Consider the following 23,491-nt stretch of genomic DNA (forward strand, 5'->3'; position numbering starts at 1 on the left):
GTACTTTGATTAATGTATACCCAGTAGATAGTAAATTATTATAACACTACCTCTTGCATACTGCACCTCATGTGACACTGTGAATAATGTGAATATTCCTCAGCTAGTCAGATAGTAAATTATATTGACCATATTGATCAAATTGTTTACACTGCCTGTGTTGTCTTTTACTACCTGTATACTGTGTTGTTTTACTACCTGTACCCCTCCCCCCCTCCCCCCCATGCTGCTATGATGCCTGAATTTCCCCAAGGGGATCAATAAAGGAATATCTTATCTTAACCCTTGGGAAGTGATTGTTATGTTCAGTTGTTGTTTTTGATGTCTTATAATCCCATAAGGGATGGGTCGTCGGACATGACACAAATTTAATTTCATTCATTCACACACACACACACACATTTGACAGGAGAGCAAATAAGAAGAAAAACACGCTCTTCATCTCATTATGATCTCTACATTCTAAAAGGTTAGAGGCATTTGGAGTTCAAACCAAGCAGAAACTAAACAAACAGCTCCACCCAGTGGTCAATGGAAGCACCTGCCGAGCTGGGTGCCCATAGTCCGGTGCCCTCGGACCAACAGTTGTATTCCTGCCTATGTATGTATATTTTATACAGGATATTTATGTATACTGTATATCTATATTTATGTATATATAATGTATACAATATTAAAAGGTACTAAAAGCTATGCCAGAATGTTGGCTATTTCTCCTGTATGAAAACGTGCAATTGATTGAATCAATTAAAATGATTTCTGTACAGATTTAGACTTAAACCTACACACAGTGAATGAGATGCAGACTCTTATCTATATTTCATGCATTTCTTCTGGCCAGCACCTGTAGTTTTTTGGATGCATGTCTGATAGTACAATCAGTAGACTGCTTAAAAATCAGGTCCTATGTTCTTTCTAATTGTAAGCCTGTCTGTCCTAACCCAACCCCCTCCAATGTACAGTAAATGTCCTAACCCAATAATACACGAGACCCTCTTCTTGGGACCAAGTAAGGTTTCGTCGATAATCCAATGTACAGTTGTTGTTATATATAGCCTAAGGATGTTCTTGGTAAACTTCCATGGTACATCAGTTACAAGCTTGAATTCATTAAAAACTCCCTCAACCTCATATCCAGCACCTGGATGCGCTCGTCACACAATACCGCCCGTGCGGACTGAGGCATGCAATTGTAAAAGAAGCCTATTTTATTTTGGTCCTTGGTCCTGGAATGACCTCCAGACACGTCTCAAATTGGCCTCTCCGACCTCCTTGTGTTGCTTCAAACTATATAGGAAATCTGTTCCACCTGCTGCTCCTGCTTTGATGTTGAATAAAATAAAATAAAAAGTTGATTGTTTTTTTGTGCTTGTATTTTTTTGAAGGATTTAAGAGTCTGAAACTATCTGGATTTAAGAGTCTGAAACTATCTAAATCCTTCAAAACATTCAAAGAAATCACTGAAAGAGGAACTGCTTAAATCATATCTCTAAATAGAATAGGTATACATTGTCTGTATTTATGTATCTATGTTTTATGTCAGTTTGTATGTAGGTGTGTAAGCCTACCCACGTTGTATGTTCTTGGCCAGATCACCCTTGAAAAAGAGACCTCGGTCTCAATGGGTTTTTATTTCTGGTTAAATAAAGGTTTGATGATTTGATGATGACAGGGTTCCCACAGACATTGCAAAATTAAATTCAAGGACTTTCACATACTTTTCCAAGCACTACTTTTCATTTTAAAATGATACAATTAACTTTTAAATTAAAAAAATGTATTGAAAAGAAATCTGATCCAATATTTATGGCTTAAAACCAATTTCCGACAATTAGTTACACTTTAGATTAAATTTTTTTTCTTGATTCAGAACTATTTTATCATGGGTGAACAAAACTTTCAATGCAAATGATTGATTTGAATTACAAGGACTTTTTAAGCACCTTGTTAAAAAATGGGCTGTTTTCAAGGAATTCCAGGACTTGAATTGTTTTGGTAAAAAATCAAGCACTTTAAGCACTTCAAGGACCTTGTGCGAACCCTGTGATGATTAGATATACAGTAGGGTTACTTATTATTTAGTGTTGGTTCACGTCTGACTGGCAGTCAGCTATTAAAACCACAAGTGTGCACTTTAGCTTCTGGAATAAACTCAACTGGTATAGTATGCAGTCATGTGACTTCCCTTTGTCTTGTATTTTGTAACAAGTTTGTATTGCTTTGCGGATATGATCATTTGTACTACTTTTTCTAAGTAACTTTAGCTAACTAGACTATATTTCTCCTGAGGGTAGCTTTGCTGTACTTTAACTTGTTTCCCCAACACTGGGTAAACCTTCGTATTCTGTATACCTCCAAACTGTAAGGGTACAGAAAGAAGTGTAGGAGTGTCATCGATAAGAATAACTGAAAATGTCCTTCCCTATCCAAGTAGCTCATGTGCTCCTGTTTCAATTCTCCAGGTGGCATGAAGTTATTTTTAGCATTAGCAAAACAGTAGTGCTGTAAAATGGAAATGCTGGTAAGACATTAAGGACGTGAAGTCACATAGAGAACGGACACACAAGTAGCACTGGCACTTTGTGACCCAGGGCCTGTATTTTATAATCATAACATAACGTAATTACGCGTATCATATCTATTTGAAGTAAGTGAAGCTGTTCATACGTGTTAAGAACAAAAGACAGGAGGCAGTGATGTCATTCTTGAACCTGTATATTTGAGCCAGCCATCCGTGACTGTAAAATACATAAATATAATAAAATAATAATTTACATTTACATCCGACTAACTTTGCAGACAACAATCAAAAACAATATGTACACAAGAGCTGTATGCTTTTAAAAGGCAGCATCTCCACAACTCAGTGCAATGTACGCGTTGTCTCGTTCTCACCTCCTACAGCACCTGTGAGCGCAAGCAGCTGGACAGTCACATCCTCCACAGCTTTAGTGGACCACGCCGTACCCACTGGCACAGTACATACAGCGTTAGTGGACCACGCCGTACCCACTGGCACAGTACATAGTGTTAGTGGACCACGCCATACCCACTGGCACAGTACATACAGCGTTAGTGGACCACAGCGTACCCACTGGCACAGTACATACAGCTTTAGGACCACGCTGTACCCACTGGCACAGTACATACACAGCTTTAGTCAACCATGCCGTACCCACTGGCACAGTACATACAGCTTTAGTGGACCACACTGTACCCACTGGCACAGTACATACAGCTTTAGTGGACCACGCTGTACCCACTGGCAGAGTACATACACAGCTTTAGTCGACCATGCCGTACCCACTGGCACAGTACATACAGCTTTAGTCGACCATGCCGTACCCACTGGCACAGTACATACAGCTTTAGTCGACCACGCTGTACCCACTGGCACAGTACATACAGCGTTTCAATCAGTACAGGTACACTAAAAGCACGTTGGTACTGGCCCACAGCTGTATTCCTGTGGATAACCAAAGGGTACTGGTATTGAACCGTACCCAGAGCAGGCCCGGTACTGGAATAGTGTGGTACTGGCTCAGCATGATACTGATATAGTATGATACTGATATAGTATGATACTGATATAGTATGATACTGGTACAGCGCGATACTGGCACTGCAGCATGATACTGGTACAGCATGACAGTCCAACCAAGATTATATGAAGGCCAAACACACCAGCAAGGGTAGATGTATTTCAAATGATATAATATCCCAGTAAGATAAGGTAACTGGGGGGGGCTTATAAATCATTTCTCAAATTATACTTGTGAATTGGTACTTATGAATGTTTGTAAAATTCCAGTTTTTAAATGTGTTCGCATTCCTGTAAGCAGATCAAATTATCTCCTTCCTCAGCCAGAATGAGTTGCCATAGTATCATAGTATCTTGGTTGTTGGGCTTCCAGCTGCTTCATCTCACTTCAGCATCTTTACTTTATCAAATAACAAATAGGCTTAACGAGGCCTGTTGACAAGTGACGTATTCAATAACGTAAAACCACTAACATTATCCTCTGTGTGGAACTCTTAAAGCTGCGGTCCAGGCCTGGTGACGGAGAGCTCTGCGGTGACATGTTGCAAGGAACAAGTACCTTGTTGTATCATTTAGAATGTAGTAGCAATGGAGGAGCATCATCTGTGACCATGACAGAAACCGCCCCCAATTGGAATCTCATGTTGCACACGTTCCTAAGAAGTATACATTCATTTTTCAGAGCACAATATTCTACTGAATAAACAGCACCCATAGAGCCCTGGTTTGACAGAGATCCTGAGAAGGATGTCAGTTTAATCTCTTTCATGCCTTCAATGCCATTCCAAGTTGCACCGCCAATGTGCAGCAGGCTATTGGAATCTACAGATTCACCAGGATATTTATAAATTTGTTTATAAATAGTTGGTCAAAGGAATGTCTACTACATCATCATTTCTCCACATTGACCAACACGTGTAGTATTTACGACTCCGGAATGCAGCTTTAAGAGTTAAAACCAGACAACGACTTTTCTTCCGCTTCCTCTTCAAAAGGGAGACTTCAGGATGAGTTAATAATACCTCCCAGCCTCTACTGTGCCTACTGTTAAAACAGAGACACCACAGCTGAGGCAGGCGTGTTAGTAAAGACAACGTTTCTACTTTTTAACTCACGGATGGCTCGGTTGTTCCGTCTTATCAGAAGCTTAAGTGAATGTGAGCCGGTTTGAGTTTGACTGATAAGTCGGGAGTAGTGGTGGTCACATTAACTACACATCAGCGCCTCACAACTCGACATTTGGCAAACTTTAAAAACAAGGAGGCAAGATTAGACATGTTGATATTTCAGTTGGTTAGAAGTTAGAACATTTTCACTTTTTAGCTCGTACAGCTCCGTAGGTTTTCAGCAGCCTGGAAGTCTGATCTCACTGCCTGCTGTACAGTTGATATCCAGTTACAGAGGCATGTTACTTCTTTAATTAAAGCTCTGGTATGTCGTTTTAGGAGCGGGAAATGACCCCTGGAATAATTAGCTGCAAATGTTTAGGACCTTAGGATGTTTCTTATCTCAACATGTATCCAAGAAATTACATTTAAAGAAACCATGTTGACCAACATTAACCTTAAAAGATGCATCTTTGTATTGTAAATGTAGTGGGAGGGTAGGACACCACAGCCAACATACTTTATAGCTTCATACAGTGTTCCAGTTTTCACTCTTGGGACACTTAATTAGTTCAGTATTAAAGATATAAAGGTTGGAATTTCTATCCTAAAACGACATATTGTAGCTTTAATGTTTATTCTTGAATTATTATTACCTGGGCCTAAATATGCCATGTTTGTATAGGTTTTCTAATAAGGATTTTAGACCAGGCGTTCAAATATAAAACGACTGGCAGTGACTACAGCTCCTCCAGAGTGGCCAAGTCCTGTGGGTGTCGGTGCGCTGAAAAGTAGAAAATGTTCTAGCCGTGACATGGAGGGCTCTGGGAGAAGCGGAGAGACAGAAGGCAGGTAGAGCCATGCAGGTTGGAGGCCGGCTGGAGAGGGTTCTACTGAGTCAGCATTTTGTTCTCATATTGTACGCATGGAACATCAAGAGCATGCAACTTAGCAGGAGCACAAGCTCTCTGTTCCGAGTGAAATCTCTCTCCCATCCTGGAATGAAGGATAAATACACTATGCACATACAAAATGCAGAGTAGGTGATCTACTGAAAGCCATTTAGAGAATTGTGCTCCTAGATTGTTCAACGTAGGAGTTCTGCTGCTCTAAAACCAAAAGGTGTGAGCCGAGAACCCTACAAGTCCAACAGAAACGTTTCTGTTCCCTCTTAGTCCATTGATTTCATCTTGGTTGACCAAGACTTTCTGTTTTTAAATGTTTTCTTTCCCCCATGCTGAATGGGTTGTATCCTGAAGAATGCTAAGCAGATCTCTGGTCAGTATTAAATAGAATATAAAGAGGTTCTTCTGCGTGATTCTATGTGGGGAAACCCAGTTATACAGCCTTGTTGATTAAACCAAATCAACAGTCAAAAGAAAATGAGTTAGTGGACTTCAGAATGTGTTTAGTGGAGGACGGCCTACTGCCGACACGTCATGTCATTATGAACAACCTCATCATCACGCCTTCATTCTTAGACTGAACAAACAGCATTACAAAGTATCGTCATTAGTACAACAGACTAAAACTAAATATATATTCTCTTTTTCACAATCATTAAAAAGGGGCATAAAATATTTTGTGCAAAAAAAGAAAAATAATCATAATAATGAAATGCATCATCATAAACGTAACAAACACTGCCCAGCAGCAGAGTTCTAGATGTACGGGTTTAACCAAAACCAATACAATAAAATCACATGTAAAAGAAGTCCCCCCAGTGAACAGACAGGATCCTAGCAGGATGGCACTGGTTGGTCTCTCCTGTGGGGAACACTCTGCTAAAGTGGACTGAACCTCCTTAGAGAACAGAGGAGCCTAATAATAGAGGAGGGATGCTGTTGCAGCAAAATCAGGAAGTAATTGGAGTAATTCTTCAGAGTCCAGGTTTTTTTTGGCTCTCTCCCAAGCTGGTCTTACTCTGGGCCTTGAAGGAAGATTTCAACCTTTTAGTTTGTTACTTTCTTTACTGGGAACTTGTGAAAATGGTCATACATTGGCACTACAGTTGACTATAGAGTAAAACTGTATATTGTATAGTAGTGTACATAGGACGCAGTGCCTTAATTCGTAGCTTAACATTGTATTGCATTTATCTCAGGACTTTAACTATTTTATTATCTTCTACTTATTTTATTTACTATTGTATTCTTGCACAATAGAAGCGGGCATGGCTACCCACATTCCACTGTATGCCCTGTGTATTTATGTGATAAATAAACCTCTTGAATCTTGACCAAAAGACAACCCGTTAGCAACGTTAGCATTAAAACCAATTGGCACTGTTATCCACAAGAGACTCAACAAGTGCCATGATGTCACTCTGTTCACTCACCGACGTCCCTCCTGTAAACTGTCTGGACATATAGCGCTGGAAACAAATTAACCGTCCTCATTTAACAACCTGAAGGGCGTCACCGGGCATCATAAGATTTATGCATCAGAAAAATAACATGCATTATATTGTATTATAAGATACATTAGCGTTGTGATGACTGAGTTATGCGAGCGTTATTGGCCCTGGAGGATGATGAGCCGATTGTATTTATGGTGTGTATTATAGTATAGTATATAGTGTTCTCATTATAATGCATTCATAATGCGCTTATGATGCCTTGCGACCAACACTTCAAGTAGTGTCTCCTATACACACACACACAGCTGCCAGTAACCCGCTCCTCCAGCAGGGTGGTGTGTAAGTCAGTGGTAAATTATCTCAGGCCTTTTTCTATTGACCGTATATAATGATATAACTTTGTTTGTCCAATATAAATTACACAGGAGGGACATGACATGGTGCAGCTTTCATTCAAATTGGTCTAAATCAAGTTAAATAAATACAATATTGTTTATGATAGTATTGCAAAACTGAAAAAAAACATTGTGGAGCCGGAGCAGTGTGCTTTAAAGAATGTGGTTTACCTCTGAGCCTTAGCTCAAAGTCTGGTTTAAAATGCGGTTTACCTTTCAACACTAACTCTGAGTCAGGTTTAAAACATGGTTACCTCTAAGCACCAACTCAGAGTCAGGTTTAAAACATAGTTTGCCTTTCAGCCTTACAACCTTTCAGCTGCAAGGTTGTAACAGTACAGTACCATACCATTTTTATTTGATTTGTGCCAATCTATATCTGAGGTGGAGTCATAGTGTGTTTAAATGTACATATCCTGGTGATGGTCTTAGTCAGGATACAGTGTTTAAATATGCTGATCATATGCCTCACTATACATGAGTAGACAGAACATCGTCATGGAGACAGAATTTAGGCAGATGGTAAAGAGAACAGGATGAGGTGTTAACATGCCTCTGTGTCCTGGTTGATATCAAGACATGTCACTGATTATATCTGGATGTCTCATGCCGAGGACATGACCTTATCCAGGCACGTACTTTGTCCTCTGGGACAATACATTTCTTCTCATCTTAGCTATTTTAAGTAAGCTAGTGTTTACATGCCAACAAAGCTAAATTATTAGGCTTAATCCTTGTCTGTCACGTGCCGAGTGCTGAGACATGGATACTTTAGGTAAAGGGTAAAGGTATTTCTATCACCTACCAGTACCATCACATATACTAGGTTTCCAAGTCTTACAATTGATGTCACCTGGACTGCTCTTCAGTTGTTATGGTCATCTGTAGTAAATAGACACCCGATAAAAATGACCAGACTGGTTCTAGGGCTTGGTATCGGCACCGATTACCTGATTCGATTTCGATTCACAAGGTCCAATTTGATTTCGGTTTGATTAAATTTGGCCTCAAATTCAACCTGCCATTATTGTCAAAAGATGTAATTCGGTCAACTAAGTTTCCGTAGTAGTAACAGAAACTTGGTGCAAAGCAAACCAGAGACGTCTGCGGGACGGGAGGTGTGTTAGAAATAACATTTAGTTAAAATATTCACACAATCCATTTGAAGAGGCATAGATTAAAAGATTGAACTTGAAGACAAAGTACTTGTGTATCCCACGTAAAAAGGAAATACCGTATTAATGTAAACACTTGTCAGGTTCTCTACAGTATCACCACCAGGTCAAGCCCTCAGTCCATGAGGACGTCTTCACAGTGGAGAGACATGCGAGCGACAGCGCAGGTACCTCGCCCCGTTATCTGTTTAGTGTGCTGATGCATGTGTATATATATATATATATATATAACATGCATGTATGAGTGCATGTGCATGTAAAATAGTGCATGTGCATGTAAAAGCTCAAATGTCTATGCCAGTCCCCCCCTGGCGGAGGCCGGCAACTCCATGAAACCAGAGTAGTCATCGATTGGCACAGTGATGAAAAAAAACAACAGAAGACTGAACTCTAACAAGCTCGTGTGGAGATTAACAACGGCCTTGCAAGGTCATGGTCACATTCTGTCTCCATGACGACTGGCTCCACCCAGACCCTGCAGCCAGGGTTTCAAACCCTACGATACGACAGGGTAATAATCCCTGCTTCTTCGGACCACCTAGGTGAAAAGCATGAAACATAACTACATTTTGGTTCTTCTCCTTGCATAATGCGCTGAAATGAGTTCCAGTGGTGCCGTATCCTTAAGGGGTGGTTTATTCGCTCCATTAGAGAATCTCTTATCCCACATCTCTGCATTAAAAAAAAAACATCCACCGGAAAAAGGTTGACATTGCCACCCAAGACAGCACAGTTCAGACCCTGACTCAACCGTCGCACAGTTCCGACCCCGACTCAACCGTCCCACAGTTCAGTCGATCTTGTCTTGTGGTTTCCCCTCCGGTCTCTCGTGCTGATGATCCGGCGGCGGCTCCGTCGGGGTGGGTTCCGCGGTGCCTGTCCCGACCCCCGGCGTCTCCCCGGGCACCTTGGTCCTGGCCCGGCGTGTCTCCATGTACTCCGCCAGGTACTCAGAGTTCTGGTAGATGAGCATACCGGAAAGGGTGAGCACCACGCCGAGACAGCTGAGCGTGGACAGCTCGCTGCCGAACAGCAGCTGAGAGAGCAGCAGGTTGCCGACCACGCTGAGGTTCCCCAGGATGTGCAGCGTGACGGCGGAGGTCAGGGTGATGACGCAACAGCTGGCCAGGTTGTACATGACGGAGCCCAGGCAGCTCAGCAGGATCAAGAGCCAGAGGTGGCAGTCGTAGTGGAGAGGGGACTCCAGCAGCGCCCAGTTCTCAAGGGCCAGGGCGGCCACGGCCAGGATGACGAAGCTGGGGATGGACATCAGGTAGAGGAGGAAGACAGAGTTGATTTTCTCCTCCTGGAGCAGGATGCCTGAAGACACAAAAGGGAACAACGTGGTGATGTGGTTGATAAGGTAAGCCATCGGTATTGACCCAAATCAACTCAACCAAAGTAGTTTTATTTATCCTAAACTAATGAACAGTCCCCAAAATGTGGTTGTATAGGAAGTCTCAAATCTACCCTCCCAGTCCCAGGATGTCCATAAATCTGTTTGATTGGTTCTGTCCCAGACGCGTGAACACTTAGGTAACCTACTTGCGTTCAGCGTTTCTCTGATTGGCCACGACGCCCACGTGACCGTGCGCTAGCACGCCCCCCTTATCGCCGCCTGCCGCTCCTGTGTGTTGCAGCGCGGCACGAGCGGCAGAGGTCCCTCACGGAAATGAAATGCGGAAATGTAATGTTATGTTCGAATCGAATCGCTAGAATACACAACATATTTATCAAAACAACTACCAGATTCACTCATAACGTTATTTCGCGTGACAACACTAGGGCTGACCTTCAAAGCTTTTTTTGGCAATCGAAGCTTCGGGCCGAGCTTCGATTTTAATTCGAAGCTTCGAAAATTATGTCAGTCTACAGAATTATGTCAGTCTACAAGTTCCGGATTCTACATGGTCCGACAATGTAGACCTTGTAGACTCCACTACAGACCAATTATCAGTGAATGTTCATGCATTTTTAAGAAGAGCAACTTCCACAAAAAAACAAAGAACTCACCAAAACATCTCAGTAGCACCTTATCTAAATTTTATTTCCTATTTTGTTTATTCATCCCAGTATCTTTCTTTCTTATGTGTGGAATTCTACAAGGCATGTAGGTGTATATGTATTTGAGGATGATATCCTTCAAACAGGCAATAGTGATGATATAATTTGGGCAGTGCTGAGCTGGGTTACTTTCCTCCAGTGTATTTGTCCCCCGGCCCCACCCAATGGCCCCATGCACACACACACACATTTACATTTAGCTGACGCTTTTATCCAAAGCGACTTACAAGTTCTGTACGACAAGACAGCAAGAAGGGTACAACTCTATCAGCTGAGTAACAATGTTTATCAAAGTGTTGCATGTTACAGTGTAGGTTAGTTTATTAGGAAAAGTGCATGACAGTAAGGTTAGTCACGGTTAGATTTTTTTTTTTTTTTTTTTTTAAATCATTTCAGATAATGGTTGAAGAAGTGAGTCTTTAGTCGACGGCGAAAGATTGGACGGGATTCGGCTGTCCTAACTGGGATGGGTAGTTCTCACACACACACACACACAAATCGAAGTAAAAAAAAAAGTTGAAATTTTTTTTTAAACTTCGATTTTTTTTTAATGTTCGAAGCTTGTGCCATCGAACGAAGCTTCGAAGCTTCGAAGTATTTAAGACAGCCCTAGACAACACAGCCCAGCTGTCAGAAACTGTACATTGTAACGTTATATAACGCAACGTTATATAGCGTTATTTCACGTTTTTTTTCATAACGTTATTTCGCGTGACAACAATGCACAGCTGTCAGAAACTGCCCATTGAGGGGGTTTGAATCACAGTACATCAGTGGAAGCTGCCGACTGATTAACTATAAACTGTACATACAGAGTTAAGTGTACTGTACAATACAGAGTTAAGTGTGTACTGTACATACAGAGTGTAGTGTACAATACAGTTAACTCTGTATGTACAGTACACATTTAATGCTGTATGTACAGTACACTTAACTCTGTATGTACAGTACACTTAACTCTGTATGTACAGTACACGCTTAACTCTGTATGTACAGTACACGCTTAACTCTGTATGTACAGTACACACTTCCTGATTAACTAGAAACTGTACATTGTAACGCAACGTTATATAATGTTATTTCGCGTTTTTATTCATAACGTTATTTCGCGTGACAACACTGTACATCAGTGGAGGCTGCTGACCAAATGTTTAGGTGAAGCACAAATTATTATATTATATATTCAATTATATTTTTTAAACATCCCCAACGCTGCAACACCCCCATTCCTCCCAGGTGTCAGGCTCCTCATTCGCTTCCATTCATTTTGGGGACCATGTTTAAATATCGGAGATGAACGTTATTTCGATTGATATGAATAGCTAGTTACGTTTATATAGAGATGATAAATTAATTAAAAAAAAATTGAAGTGATTTCGAACTTGTCACAGACTGACCATAGGCTCTACAGCAAGCTGACGAACGAGTTGAGCTATCCGTCGATATTAAAACTGAGTGACGAATGTATAATTTACACTTGTGCCAATTGCCTACTTATTATTAAGCTAGGTATTGCGCGAGCGTTGCTTGATTAACCTGCGTGGTTATTATGTAGGGGGGATTACGAATGCATAATACCGCGGCAACCTATTAATATTACCTATGCGACCTACAGTATGTGACACATTAAAGATGGCGGCGCGCGTTCTGAACGAGCGTATTCGCGAAGGAGAGTGCTCTGCCGCGGGGGCGTCGTGGCCAATCAGAGAAACGCGGAACGAAACGCTGAACACAAGTAGGTTACCTTAAGTGTTCACGCGTCCCAGACACAGTTGCCATCTGGTCAAATCTGTTGAATAACGAGTTCAACCCTTTTGCTCTAGGGGCTGGTGCTTAAACCCTGTTATCTTCCTGCCCCTCCCCCCGCCCCCCTCACACCTCCCTGGTGTTATTGGCCTGTTGCTCCCCTCCTTTATAGCTGTCCTTAGCTGCCCTCTTTGGACAGCCTTGGCCCCCTGTGTCCCCTGCCATGAAGGCCTCTTTTTCCTGCTCTGTAGGTTTTTAATGTCCTTAAAAATGACCATTGTTTTTTTGGTTGGTACAGCGCTCCTCGCAGAACATGATGTAATCCGTAATGCAGTGGGAGAGTCCTTAAATGAATGAATGAATGAAAACTTTATTTAACAGATTGCAGAATGGGTACAATACAGTACGGCTCAATACATACAATTGTTAAGGGGATGCAGACCAGAGAAAGACGTTTGTCTTGTTTACATCAGGGTCCCCCATTTTCAATTCATAGTGACATTTATGACATACAGGTATATAGTACTGTTACATTTGTGACATACGATATGCAATACACAGTACTGTTACCCATATATCCTGACAGAGTATATACATATGATGGGGAGGAGACTGTACATTAGGAGGGGGTGGGTGGGTGGGAGAGAAATATACATACGGTGGGAAGAGAATATATACATATATATATTCAACAATGTTGACTGCAAACAAGTCATTGATAAGTGACAGGCAGATTAGACACATAGCCATAATTTAAGACATAGATTATGCGTTTTTAACGCCATCATTGAAGTGGATGCTGGCATCCACCATGTAAAGGACGACACCCCCTGCCGGCTCTGAAAGTGTTAATGTGTGTCTGTTCAGTTGTCGACATGTCTGCCATCACTAAGGCGTTCCTGTACATTCCAGGGCTGTCCTCATCCTCGTATCTCATCCTCATATCTTATCCTTGTCTAAAAACATTGTCTGTGTATCAATTAACTGATGATATGGAAGAAATCAATATCACGATAACCATGAGGACTTTCCCCTCTATATCGATATATCATCACATCAAACGAGGATAAATTATCATATTGAATTATCGGCCCTAGTGCTTATGGAGATGTTCGATACATTTTCAGGGTATTAACTCATTCAGCATGGAAGAACACACGTCTCTGGTTGTAATAGAGCAGAGGATCAGGGATATCTTGGAAGTGGTAAATCAGGCCTGGGTGTTGGGTCCTCCTTTTAAAAACACGTATCTCAGTAGATAACAGCATGAGACCTCGACAGCAACCCACCTGCTGACCTGAATAAAACACGTGCTTCATGGGTGTCACAGAAAGGTAAGCATGAGTAGAATGCAGGATGGAAATAGCCTCTGAAACTCAACACAACAACACCGCCGCCGCCAACCAGGTCTGACATTTCAACTTGGATTAAATTCATGATTATATGTCACTGACAACCACATTTCCATCAGTCAGTCGTAGTAACAAACAAACACAGTACACGCATGTCTGTCCTGTGGAAGATTCAGAACTCCAGTTTTTGGTGGTTTTAAAAAAGGGGACATACTATGTAAAATGTGTTTTTCCATGTCTTTGTATAGACTTGGCAGTCAGGTGTTATTTTGATTAGGGATGCACCGGTCCGACTTGTTCAGTCCCGATACCTGGGTTTGAGTATCGGCCAATACCGATCCGATACCCATTGTCCAAATTTTCTTTCCAAAAAAAAAGGTAAATAAAAAAAAATTACACTTTTTTTATATTTAAATATATTTTGTTTTTAAGAATTGTAAAGAATCACAAGTGTGTTTTTGATTTGTTGTAAACAAAGACAGAAAATAAACTTCATTCATTCAATTAATAAACTGTATGCCTCACTGTCACTGTGTGGAAGAGACTGGGTCTGGGATCATTCTTTTGTGCAAGGCAACATCAGGCTTGACTTAAAACATAACTTTCCTAACTTAGTGAAACTAAATGTAACAAATTAACACAGATATAAATGTACTGATGGTTATTTCTTATTTTATTTATTATTATTAAAAAATAAAATAATTTAAAAGCTACTATTTTTTTTACCGATACCCGATCCAGCTGTAACCGATACCAATATCGGATCGGTGCATCCCTAATTTTGATGTATGATATGATGTAGATTAATTCATCCCATGTGCCATTTACTACAGTGAGAACTATGCCTGTAGAACCCAGTCAGGTGCAAATGACCTTGAGTGCTGCGGTTTAGAGAACAGGTACTGCCATCACATCTACAACCTAGGACAAGTAATCAATAACCATCACAGATCTACATCAACAGCCTAGGACAATAATCAATATCTATTACATATCTACATGTACAGCTATCAATAACTATTAAGACAAACTTTGCCACATAAACAGCAATTAAATGGATATACTTAAATTAATATTCAAATATTTCAGAAATCATTGAAAACGTAACATATTTACTTTGTATCACTCAGTTACAATCACATATAGATAAATGATAGATATATTATGTATAGGTTATTGATATAAATCATAGATATCTATACATTACAGGCTATTGCTCAGCCATACTCAAGGATATAACTAAGGACTCCTCAGGTTTATCAAACATTCCTTTAAGCTTCCATAGAAAAGCTTCAGCTCAGGGACGTGAGTTAAATGACTGGAGCGAGGACTAAGGACTGGAGGACACTTATCATAACACAGGGCAGCTGACATCAATTCAAATCAAGTAAGTAAACAACCTCTGTCTGGTATCCTGTTAGCTCAGTGGGAAAAGGCCCACGGCATACTAAAGATGCTGTGGGTTCAAACGTCAAGTTAGGGCTGGGCGATATAACGATAAATATCGCGATATATTTTAATAATCGATATCGAATATCAAAATTTAAAAAAAATCAAAAAATCGTTTTTTTTTTTTTTTTACCTGCAACAGGGCAGTTTTAAAACCAGAGACAGTGGACAGACTTGTCTTTCTTGCCTGCAACTTAAAGTAATGGCTTTGCTTGTCCAAATGACAATACTGACCAAATTCAGATTTCTTTTTCTCTTGTCCATTTATTTTGTTTGCTTTCTAATTTAAAATACATTTTGAAACCGTCTGTACACAGTAGGCTATGTGTGCTAGCAGAACTAGACTCCAGTCACGAGCCACAGTGCACATGTGCGGTGGTTTGTCCACCAAAAAAGCGCCAAAAGATCGAAAATAAACTAGCAGAGCCAGAACTGTTCAACTCCTCTGGAGCCACAGCCAGCAGAGAAGCCGGTTTACTTTAGCTTTTAAACCAGCTGCAGCCTGAGAACTGGAGTGTGAGGGGATGTAACACTAAAGATGGCGGCAATGACAAAGAATTGCTGCAAAATAAACATACATCTGTTGTTAAAAAAAAATAAAAAATTATACTTATAACAATTAGATAATTATCGATATCGAGAAATAAAATAAAATTATCATATCGTTATCGCGATATGATTTTTTTCCATATCGCCCAGCCCTACGTCAAGTCAACCCTCTCTCATATTCAATGTGTTTTCCATGATGGGGAATTAGTCTTTGAATCCCTAGGTGTTCAGGGTATGTGGGGATCCTTCCCAGCCATGCCCTGTGTACAGTAGGGGTGTAACTCAATACAGAACATTCAATACAAATTACTTTTCAAAAACTAAAACTGTTATGATTATCCTTCTGTTCTCTTGGGTATCTATTTTTTTCCCTCCCAGTTTAACTAGTGTTATGGTTGTATGTATGGATGCACCGAATGGGAAATTCTTGGCCGAAACAGATACCGAAAATAGAAAACAGTCGGCCGAAAACCGAAAATGATTCATAGAATAGAATATTTTTTTTACCAATGTTGTGGCACATTATGATTATGGAAAAATATATGATTATGGCTAAACTTAACTTAAATAATAAATAATCACTATTATGAGTCCATAAAACATTTATTCAGCACTTCTGAATGCATACAGTACATTAATTCCATCTTTTCTCTGGCTGCGCAGCGGACATCTGTGCTCTACTGAGCGCACCTTTCTAGTCCCCAGCTGAATGTGCTCGCTTGACTCGGCACAGTAGACGCGCGGCAGACAGACAGCGTCAATGTGAGAAACACAATCCCCCCCCTCTCGCTCTGAATAATATGCATATTAGATCACTCAGTGATTAACCGCGGCATATAGTAAATAAGGATATAAAGCATGTTAAAGACGCATTTATTGGACGCGTTGCGCGCAGAGTTTACATAGAAACAGCGCGACTCCCGACAGCGCGACATCATCACAACAACACGCGAGGTTGTTAGGTTGTTTGTTTCGGTGAAAAAACTCTTTCGGCCGAAGCAATTTTTTGCCATTTTCGGCCGAAAACTTTCGGTGCATCCCTAGTTGTATGGGTACTGCTATATCATAATGTTGAGCCAAATGTTTACGACTGTGACAGCCCTCTGGCTCTGTCTGTCAGGACCAGATTGTGCGCTTTGCTTTAGTTCTGTGTCTAAGTAGCAGTGTTGTGCTAGTTACTGAAAAATAGTAACTCAGTTACTTTACTAGTTACTTCATTTCAAAAGTAACTGTTACTTTACTAGTTACTTACACCCAAAAGTAATGAGTTAGTGAAAAGTTACTATTTAGTTACTAAAAAAAAATTGCTCCCATACCCTTACAGATACTCAAAATCTGTTGATCAACTTGACAGTTTCCATTCAAATCACTGAACTCTGCTAAGCAATGTGGTCTATACAAACACAAATCTGACAAACACAAATGTTGTCCCGAGTCCCGACGTAATAAGAAATGCGCTGTGCGTGCCTAATTGTATCGCCGCTTAGGTTGAAGGAACAGCCTTAATGTCGCTGGAGCGTTTCATTATAAGTCTTGCAACGTTGTTTAAGATATCAATCGTGCATTGCAACGTTAGAATAGTTAGGATATCAATTGTGCATGAAAGGACTATTTATATTGTTCCATAGTATTGATGAGATTCCCTGGCAGATTCGTACAGTCAAAATCCGTTATCAACTTGAGTTTCCATTAATTTGTATTCACATCACTGCACTCACCAAAGTCTGCGGTGGTCGAGATGTAACGTTAGTCCAGCCCCTCAAACATTTTCTCTCATTTCCATTTTGTATATTCTCTCTCCAAGTAGTTGGGAAAAGTGTCCCGTCCCATTTGCTGTGTGCCGCCTGGTATCATGCCAACTACTGTAGATCCCTGAAAGCGGGTGGCGAGTGGCTTCGGATGAGTCCTGGTCGTTAACGTTAGACTCCGCTACTAGCTTCGCTGAAGCATGGGCAGTAGATATGATCTTTGAGCCAAAACACAAATTACATTTAACTAAAACGTTCTTTTCCTTGTGCTCGACAAAAGTGAAATAGTGAGAATATCCATGAGAGTAGTGGCCCGTGGGCGCCGCCATGACAGTCAAGACTAGAGTAAACAAAACACGCCCGCAGCACAGCGTGTCCCCGCAGCCGCAGGTGAAGTGACACACAGACAGGAGAGGAGAACTGCACTGGATCGCTAACAATCTACATAAAAATAACGCAGTAACGAACCATTCAGTAACGGTAACGGCGTTACTGAATTTAAAAAGTAATGCGTTAGAGTACTAGTTACCGCCAAAAGTAACGGCATTACTGTAACGCGTTAGTCCCAACACTGCTAAGTAGGTAGGCTACCTGGTGGGCGGGCCAGAGAGACATCAGGATGATGTTCTGTGTCTAAGCAGGTAGGCTAACTGGTGGGCGGGGCCAGAGAGCCATCAGGATTATGTTCGGTGTCTAGGCCAATAGCATACATCTGCAGAGCCACAGAGCCCAACGACTGGGCGGGGCTTTGTGGCGTGGACGTGGCTTGCCGTTTGTGGCATGGACCTGGCTTTGCACTACTGCGCATGCGGATGAGGGGGGGCTCTCTCGCTCGCGTGAATACCAAACCAAGCCGCATTTCTCGGAGACGCTCTCTGATTGGCCGACGCCTGTTTCTACACTGGTTAAGCTTAGGCACTCTTCGAAGTTGGTTAAGGTTAGAGTTTGTCTTAGAGCGTGACGGCAAGTTCTTTAGAAGTTGGTTAAGGTTAGAGTTTGTCTTAGAGCATGGCGATAGAACGCCAGGTAGTTTGCAGGCTGTTTGGCGTCCCCCCCCCCCCCCCCTCATCCGCAGTAGTGCAAAGCCAGGTCCATGCCACAAGCCACGTCCACGCCACGAAGCCCCACCTCAAGCCACGTCCATGCCACGAAGCCCCACCCAGACGTTGGGCTCTGTGGCTCTGCAGATATACCCTACTCGTCTAGGCAGGTAGGCTACCTGGTGGGCGGGGCCAGACAGCCATCAGGATGATATAGCTGTAAAAGGCTCAGTATCAATGTGGCTCCTCTCTCTCCCAAACACATTTCTTTGTTTGGCTTTCTTGGTTTCTTTATTTTCCACCAGGCAACCCCCACCTCACCATACTTTCCATTCCATCTACTCACCTACACTACTGATTGTCACTTCCCATTGGATTTATTTGTGTAAATAGTTTGTTTAATTGTATATTTTTCAGTAAGAAAATAGTTAATTCTCCCCATATATTATGTGTGTCTCCATTATTGTTGTCATGAACGACTATAAAATAACGTTTTTATTTTCTGGAGCCCTACCAAGCTGTGTAGTACTAGTATTATATAACTTATATAGGCTAAACTATAATTAGAGATCTATAGTATGATTACATTTTAACATGAAGCATAAGGAATAAAAATAATCAAATGTAATTTGACCTCAAAATTAAATGTTTCTATAATATGAAAATGTGTCTATCGTTACACCCCTAAAATACACCTGGTAATATCTACAGCATCATAGACATGGCAGGAAACCTTTTAAGTCAACCAGACACAATGTTACCCTCCCTGTTAAGGTGCAGTTCCACAGCTTCCAGCCAAGTCTAGCAGCGCGGCTGCATTCAATTCCTTTCCAGTGTAGAGGGGCGTATATGCAGTACCGCGTGGCACTGGCTGCATAGCTCCTCTACATTGGAACTGAACTGAATGCAGCCGCGCTGCTAGACTTGGCTGGAAGCGGTGTTACTGCACCATCAGTTCCTTAGCAGCCAGTCATTTTCATAACAGAACAGATTGCCAGAACATAACAGAATATAGGTTGGTTAAAGGTCAAATCTGTAATGCTGTCAAACAGCAACCTCTGGTCAAAACCGCTCAACTTGGCATTGCACTTTGTTTATATTTCTTTTTTGTCTGATGTGTGGGTTGGAGTTGAGTGGGGATAAGGGAGGGGTTGCTATTATTTTCCACACCTCAGGCTCTACCAAGAGAGGTCTGGAGAAATTCACAGTATAATAAGTTAAAGTTTCTATATAGCTATCCCCAACTCAACTCCAACCCACACATCAGACCAAAAACAAACAAGTAAACAAAGTGCAATACCAAGAGGGGAACTTTTGCCTAGAGGTCACCATTGACGGCATTACAGATTCTACCTTTAATGTCCAAAGTGGCCACTAGCATAACTGACACTTACAGCCAAAACAAAAAAATCCAAAAGCATTCAGCTGGTGACTCCTGGTAGTATTTAGAGTTAACTAAACTAGTGGGAAAGAAGTGGTGCCACCTGCTGAGGGCGTGTTTTAATGTCTCAGGGATGAATCAGTGATCCACTAAATACTTCCAGCGCCTCAGACTGCTGCGGTGTGGAGGGGAACCACAAATACACTGATGATGTCAGAACGACAAGTAATTTCCATTCCCCCTCAAAGAGGAAAGGAGTCTCCCTCCTCCCTCCTATTCAAAACATAGTTACCGTTTACAGCAACAGAAGTCCCCCACCCTTCTTTTTTTCTGTATCTTCCTGTTTTGTTTTTTTCTCAATGAAAATTGATGTCAGCAATCAAGATGGCAACGCATAGCAACCATCTTAAGTTCCCACCCACTTCCCAAGCCCTATTCCAAACTCAGTTTGATGCAGTCATTCACAATGTTTACAACCAAAGTGTGCGGTTGTGTTGAAGCTAGTAGGAACTATTAAACTTGTGCTACTTAGTTTAAAACATTAGAACACTATGTTTAGGACCAGAGTGTGAGGTAGAGTTAACGCTAGGAATTACTCACTCTGTTGGATAGTTTTGACACCTCTCAGCATGGTGGCAGCGAACACAAAGAAACAACCCGTCTGGTCAAACTGGACCTCGCCCATGATGCTGAAGGAGGCCCCCAGGCAGATGGGCATCATGGCTGTGTACTTCAGGATGTGGTGCTGCTTGCCCAGGATCAGCGTGGAGATGGCCAGGGTGAACAGAGGCGTGGTGGTGTATATCATTTGGGCAAACGACAGCTGGACATAGTTCAGACCCACGTTGCCAAAAGCGATGCTGGCACAGAAGGTCAAGCTCAGTAGGAACACCTTACATTTGGCGGAGTTGGTCAGGACCGGTTCCTTGGCTCCTTTGTCGTGAATCACCCTCAGTTTCATCAGCCCATAGTCCACCACGATAGCCGTCAGCATGTGCAGGGCCGACAGCAACAGAGGGTACCTGAAGTTGTATACGGCGAAGATCCATTTGTTGAGACTGGAGATAGTGGTGCCCGTCACAAGCCACACGATGACGGCGGACAGCAGATGGAACATCTCTGCTGGTGGTCTTCTCCTGGGGCCTTGCACAGGCCCTTTGCAGGTCGCCTCGCATTTAGAGAAGCCATCGGAGCTAATCATGTTCTCATCTTCATCCCCGGTCCTGTAAGGCAAACACATGTTCACTTCGTAACGCAGCCAAGTCATCTCCAACCATAAACACACAACAACACGCCAGCGGAGCGAGGCGCTCAGTCAGGACGATGACGTAATCCGACGACCAAGTCCCCCCCCCCCCAAAAAACAAAAGAAATCTGAATAAAAATAAGAATAGCTTCTGCGTCGAACAATAGCCAAGTCAAATCAAGCGGTTCTCTCAGTCCTCTGGTAAACATGCATTTACCCTGCTGCCTAAAAACATGTGCTTCTGTTTTGCATTGAAAGACTGGTTGTGTTGTGTAACTCAGCCAGGAGCAGAATGTGGGGAGAGAGAGAGACACCGAATAACAGACCCCTCAGAGCGGGGAGGCGCGCCTACTGCCAGTGGGACGGGCTGCCGTGATTGGTTACTTATAATTACCTCGACATGTAAAGGCTCAATTTAAATATGCAACACATGTAGATCTGACATAATAGGACAACTGCCGCTGAACCAAGGTTTCCAAATGGCAGGCATTGCAGCTCATATAGCAAGCAACCGAACTGTCAGCATGTTCCGATTCATATGAGAAGGAATGGTTAGAAAACAAACGAACGCTGTCCCTGTTCTGTTCCACCTCCGGTGTTTTGTATATCTGAATGTCTGTAGGTGGACGCGTTTGTAGAAGCTTTACAGCCCGTCTCGCCCCAGCTGCTGCTGCCTGTACGTTCCGTCGCTCCTAGTCAAATCGTAAAGTCCGACATTTCTGACTTTACCCCCAGAACGGCTGATCAAGTGGTGAATATAATACCAGTGGTAAACTGGGGCATGTTCCGTGAGTTTACTAGTTGTGACGTTTGACTGACCCTTCACCTTTTTGTGGTGTAAACATAAGTTATTATGAACGTGGAGTATCATGAGACTTCATCCGAAATATGCTGTTGACATGGATTCTTACAAATCTGCTCAAACGACCTGCATCAAGAGAGAAAGGTTGAATATAATCTTGTCTGAACCTGCTGCCTTGTTGCATTTGATTGATCCTGACTTTACGAGCTAACTAACTAGCGCACCCGAACGCTATCACCTAGTATTTGCCATTTTGGTCACATCATCACAGAATACATTTGCGACTTGACGGATTGCACCGACCGAACGCACCATGAAGCGTCCTGCTGCTGTCGTTTACAGCTAGTGCCCGTGTTGTTTACAGTAAGACAGTACCTTAGGGATAGGTTGCGAAGTTATAAGTACCAGAACCGTAATGACTGACATGACAATATAGTTAGAATAATAACCCAACAACCTCGGCCGAGTTGGCTCCAAATCAATATTTCGTAATCAAGTTATATTATTAAATTTAGCTATGTCGCAGCATGCCTCGCAAACAATAACCTTTGCTGTAGTGTCCCGGGCTGTCATTTGACACCCAGCGCGTCTGTCCCCTGGTCCTCGGCTGGATGGTGCAGCATGTTCCTTGATGTCCTGCCAGGAGCTGGCCTCTCTTACAGATAACAATAACAACTAAAAGACCAAATGGCGTAAATCTGTCACCCTTTCCACTTTGATGAAGCGACCATGCCCGCGCATGCGCACTACACAATGCCAGACTCCTAGAGCGATTTCAACTCGAAATTGACACAGACACAATACCACCAGTTTTTGAAGAAGAAAAAAAATCTCATTTGCCAAACGTTAGCCAATATCTACAACTCTTGAATTGGCCAGTTAACGTTAGCACAGTCCGCACAGCAGGGGAAGTACACTCTGGTCTGTTTTGACGCTGTTGTGATGTCAGGAAATCTAGGCAGGGTTAGACATACCGGTTCTCCTTTTATCTGACTAAATGTAGCTAACGTTAGCTAGCTAGTCTCTATACTAGTGTGCTAACGCCTAACTTTCAACGAACCAACAAAGCTACCTATCTACTAACCACACAAATGTGTGTATTGACATATTTGGCTCGTCTACCTTGGTCTCCGTCCGTGTATATCTGGCGTGACAGCAGCATCCTCCTCCGTCATCAGAGCTCAGCGAGGCGAACTGTCACACACAGACCAGGTGCCCGGTTTAACGAAACATAGCAGCAAATAACTCAGTAGTGCAATAATGACGGCATCCTCTCATGTGATTTAGACTTCATATCAATAGGGTTTAGCTTTGTCAACAACACAGGGACGTTCTACAAACAGGCCAGAGGATGTACATACTGTATGAGTAAAATATTATACTTTATAGGTTTAGAGAACAACCAATCAGATTGTTTCCCCAAGATGGCGGCGGTCTGGTGACGTCAGCGTGTATTCGAGAATGTTGCAATAGGGGATATCTGCAGAGCCGCAAGCCCAACGTCTGGGCGGTGCTTCGGGGCTTGTACTCGGTTTGAG

The 23,491-nt window shown here is 42.1% G+C and overlaps 1 protein-coding gene across 3 annotated transcripts; it reads right to left on the reverse strand.

Moving 5' to 3' along the window:
* Window positions 1-2,700: 2,700 nt before the first annotated feature.
* On the reverse strand, window positions 2,701-23,212 carry slc35e4 (solute carrier family 35 member E4). Of its 3 annotated transcripts, none has more exons than XM_084325322.1 (3): window positions 23,076-23,212; window positions 20,506-21,128; window positions 2,701-9,896 (listed from the first exon to the last, which is right to left on the reverse strand). In XM_084325322.1, exons 1-3 carry the CDS (start codon window positions 23,126-23,128, stop codon window positions 9,367-9,369), a joined length of 1,206 nt encoding a protein of 401 aa, XP_084181448.1. In that variant the 5' UTR covers window positions 23,129-23,212; the 3' UTR covers window positions 2,701-9,366. The 3 variants fall into 3 exon arrangements, with proteins under 3 accessions (XP_084181448.1, XP_084181450.1, XP_084181449.1); XM_084325324.1 differs by lacking the exon at window positions 23,076-23,212 and adding an exon at window positions 22,500-22,635; XM_084325323.1 differs by lacking the exon at window positions 23,076-23,212 and adding an exon at window positions 21,546-21,625.
* Between the last annotated feature and the right edge of the window lie 279 nt (window positions 23,213-23,491).

The sequence above is a fragment of the Notolepis coatsorum genome, assembly GCF_963971535.1.
Source record: "Notolepis coatsorum genome assembly, chromosome: 11".
Classification (NCBI taxonomy): domain Eukaryota; kingdom Metazoa; phylum Chordata; class Actinopteri; order Aulopiformes; family Paralepididae; genus Notolepis; species Notolepis coatsorum.

Bases quoted from the DNA above. Each gene is read 5' to 3' on its own strand.
- slc35e4 (XM_084325322.1), bottom strand. From the start codon at position 23,128: ATGACGGAGGAGGATGCTGCTGTCACGCCAGATATACACGGACGGAGA. The intron at 21,129-23,075 runs GTAGACGAGCCA...TTTGCCTTACAG, and splicing joins ATACACGGACGGAGACCAAG to GACCGGGGATGAAGATGAGA. The intron at 9,897-20,505 runs GTGAGTAATTCC...TTGTGTCTTCAG, and splicing joins TGTCAAAACTATCCAACAGA to GCATCCTGCTCCAGGAGGAG.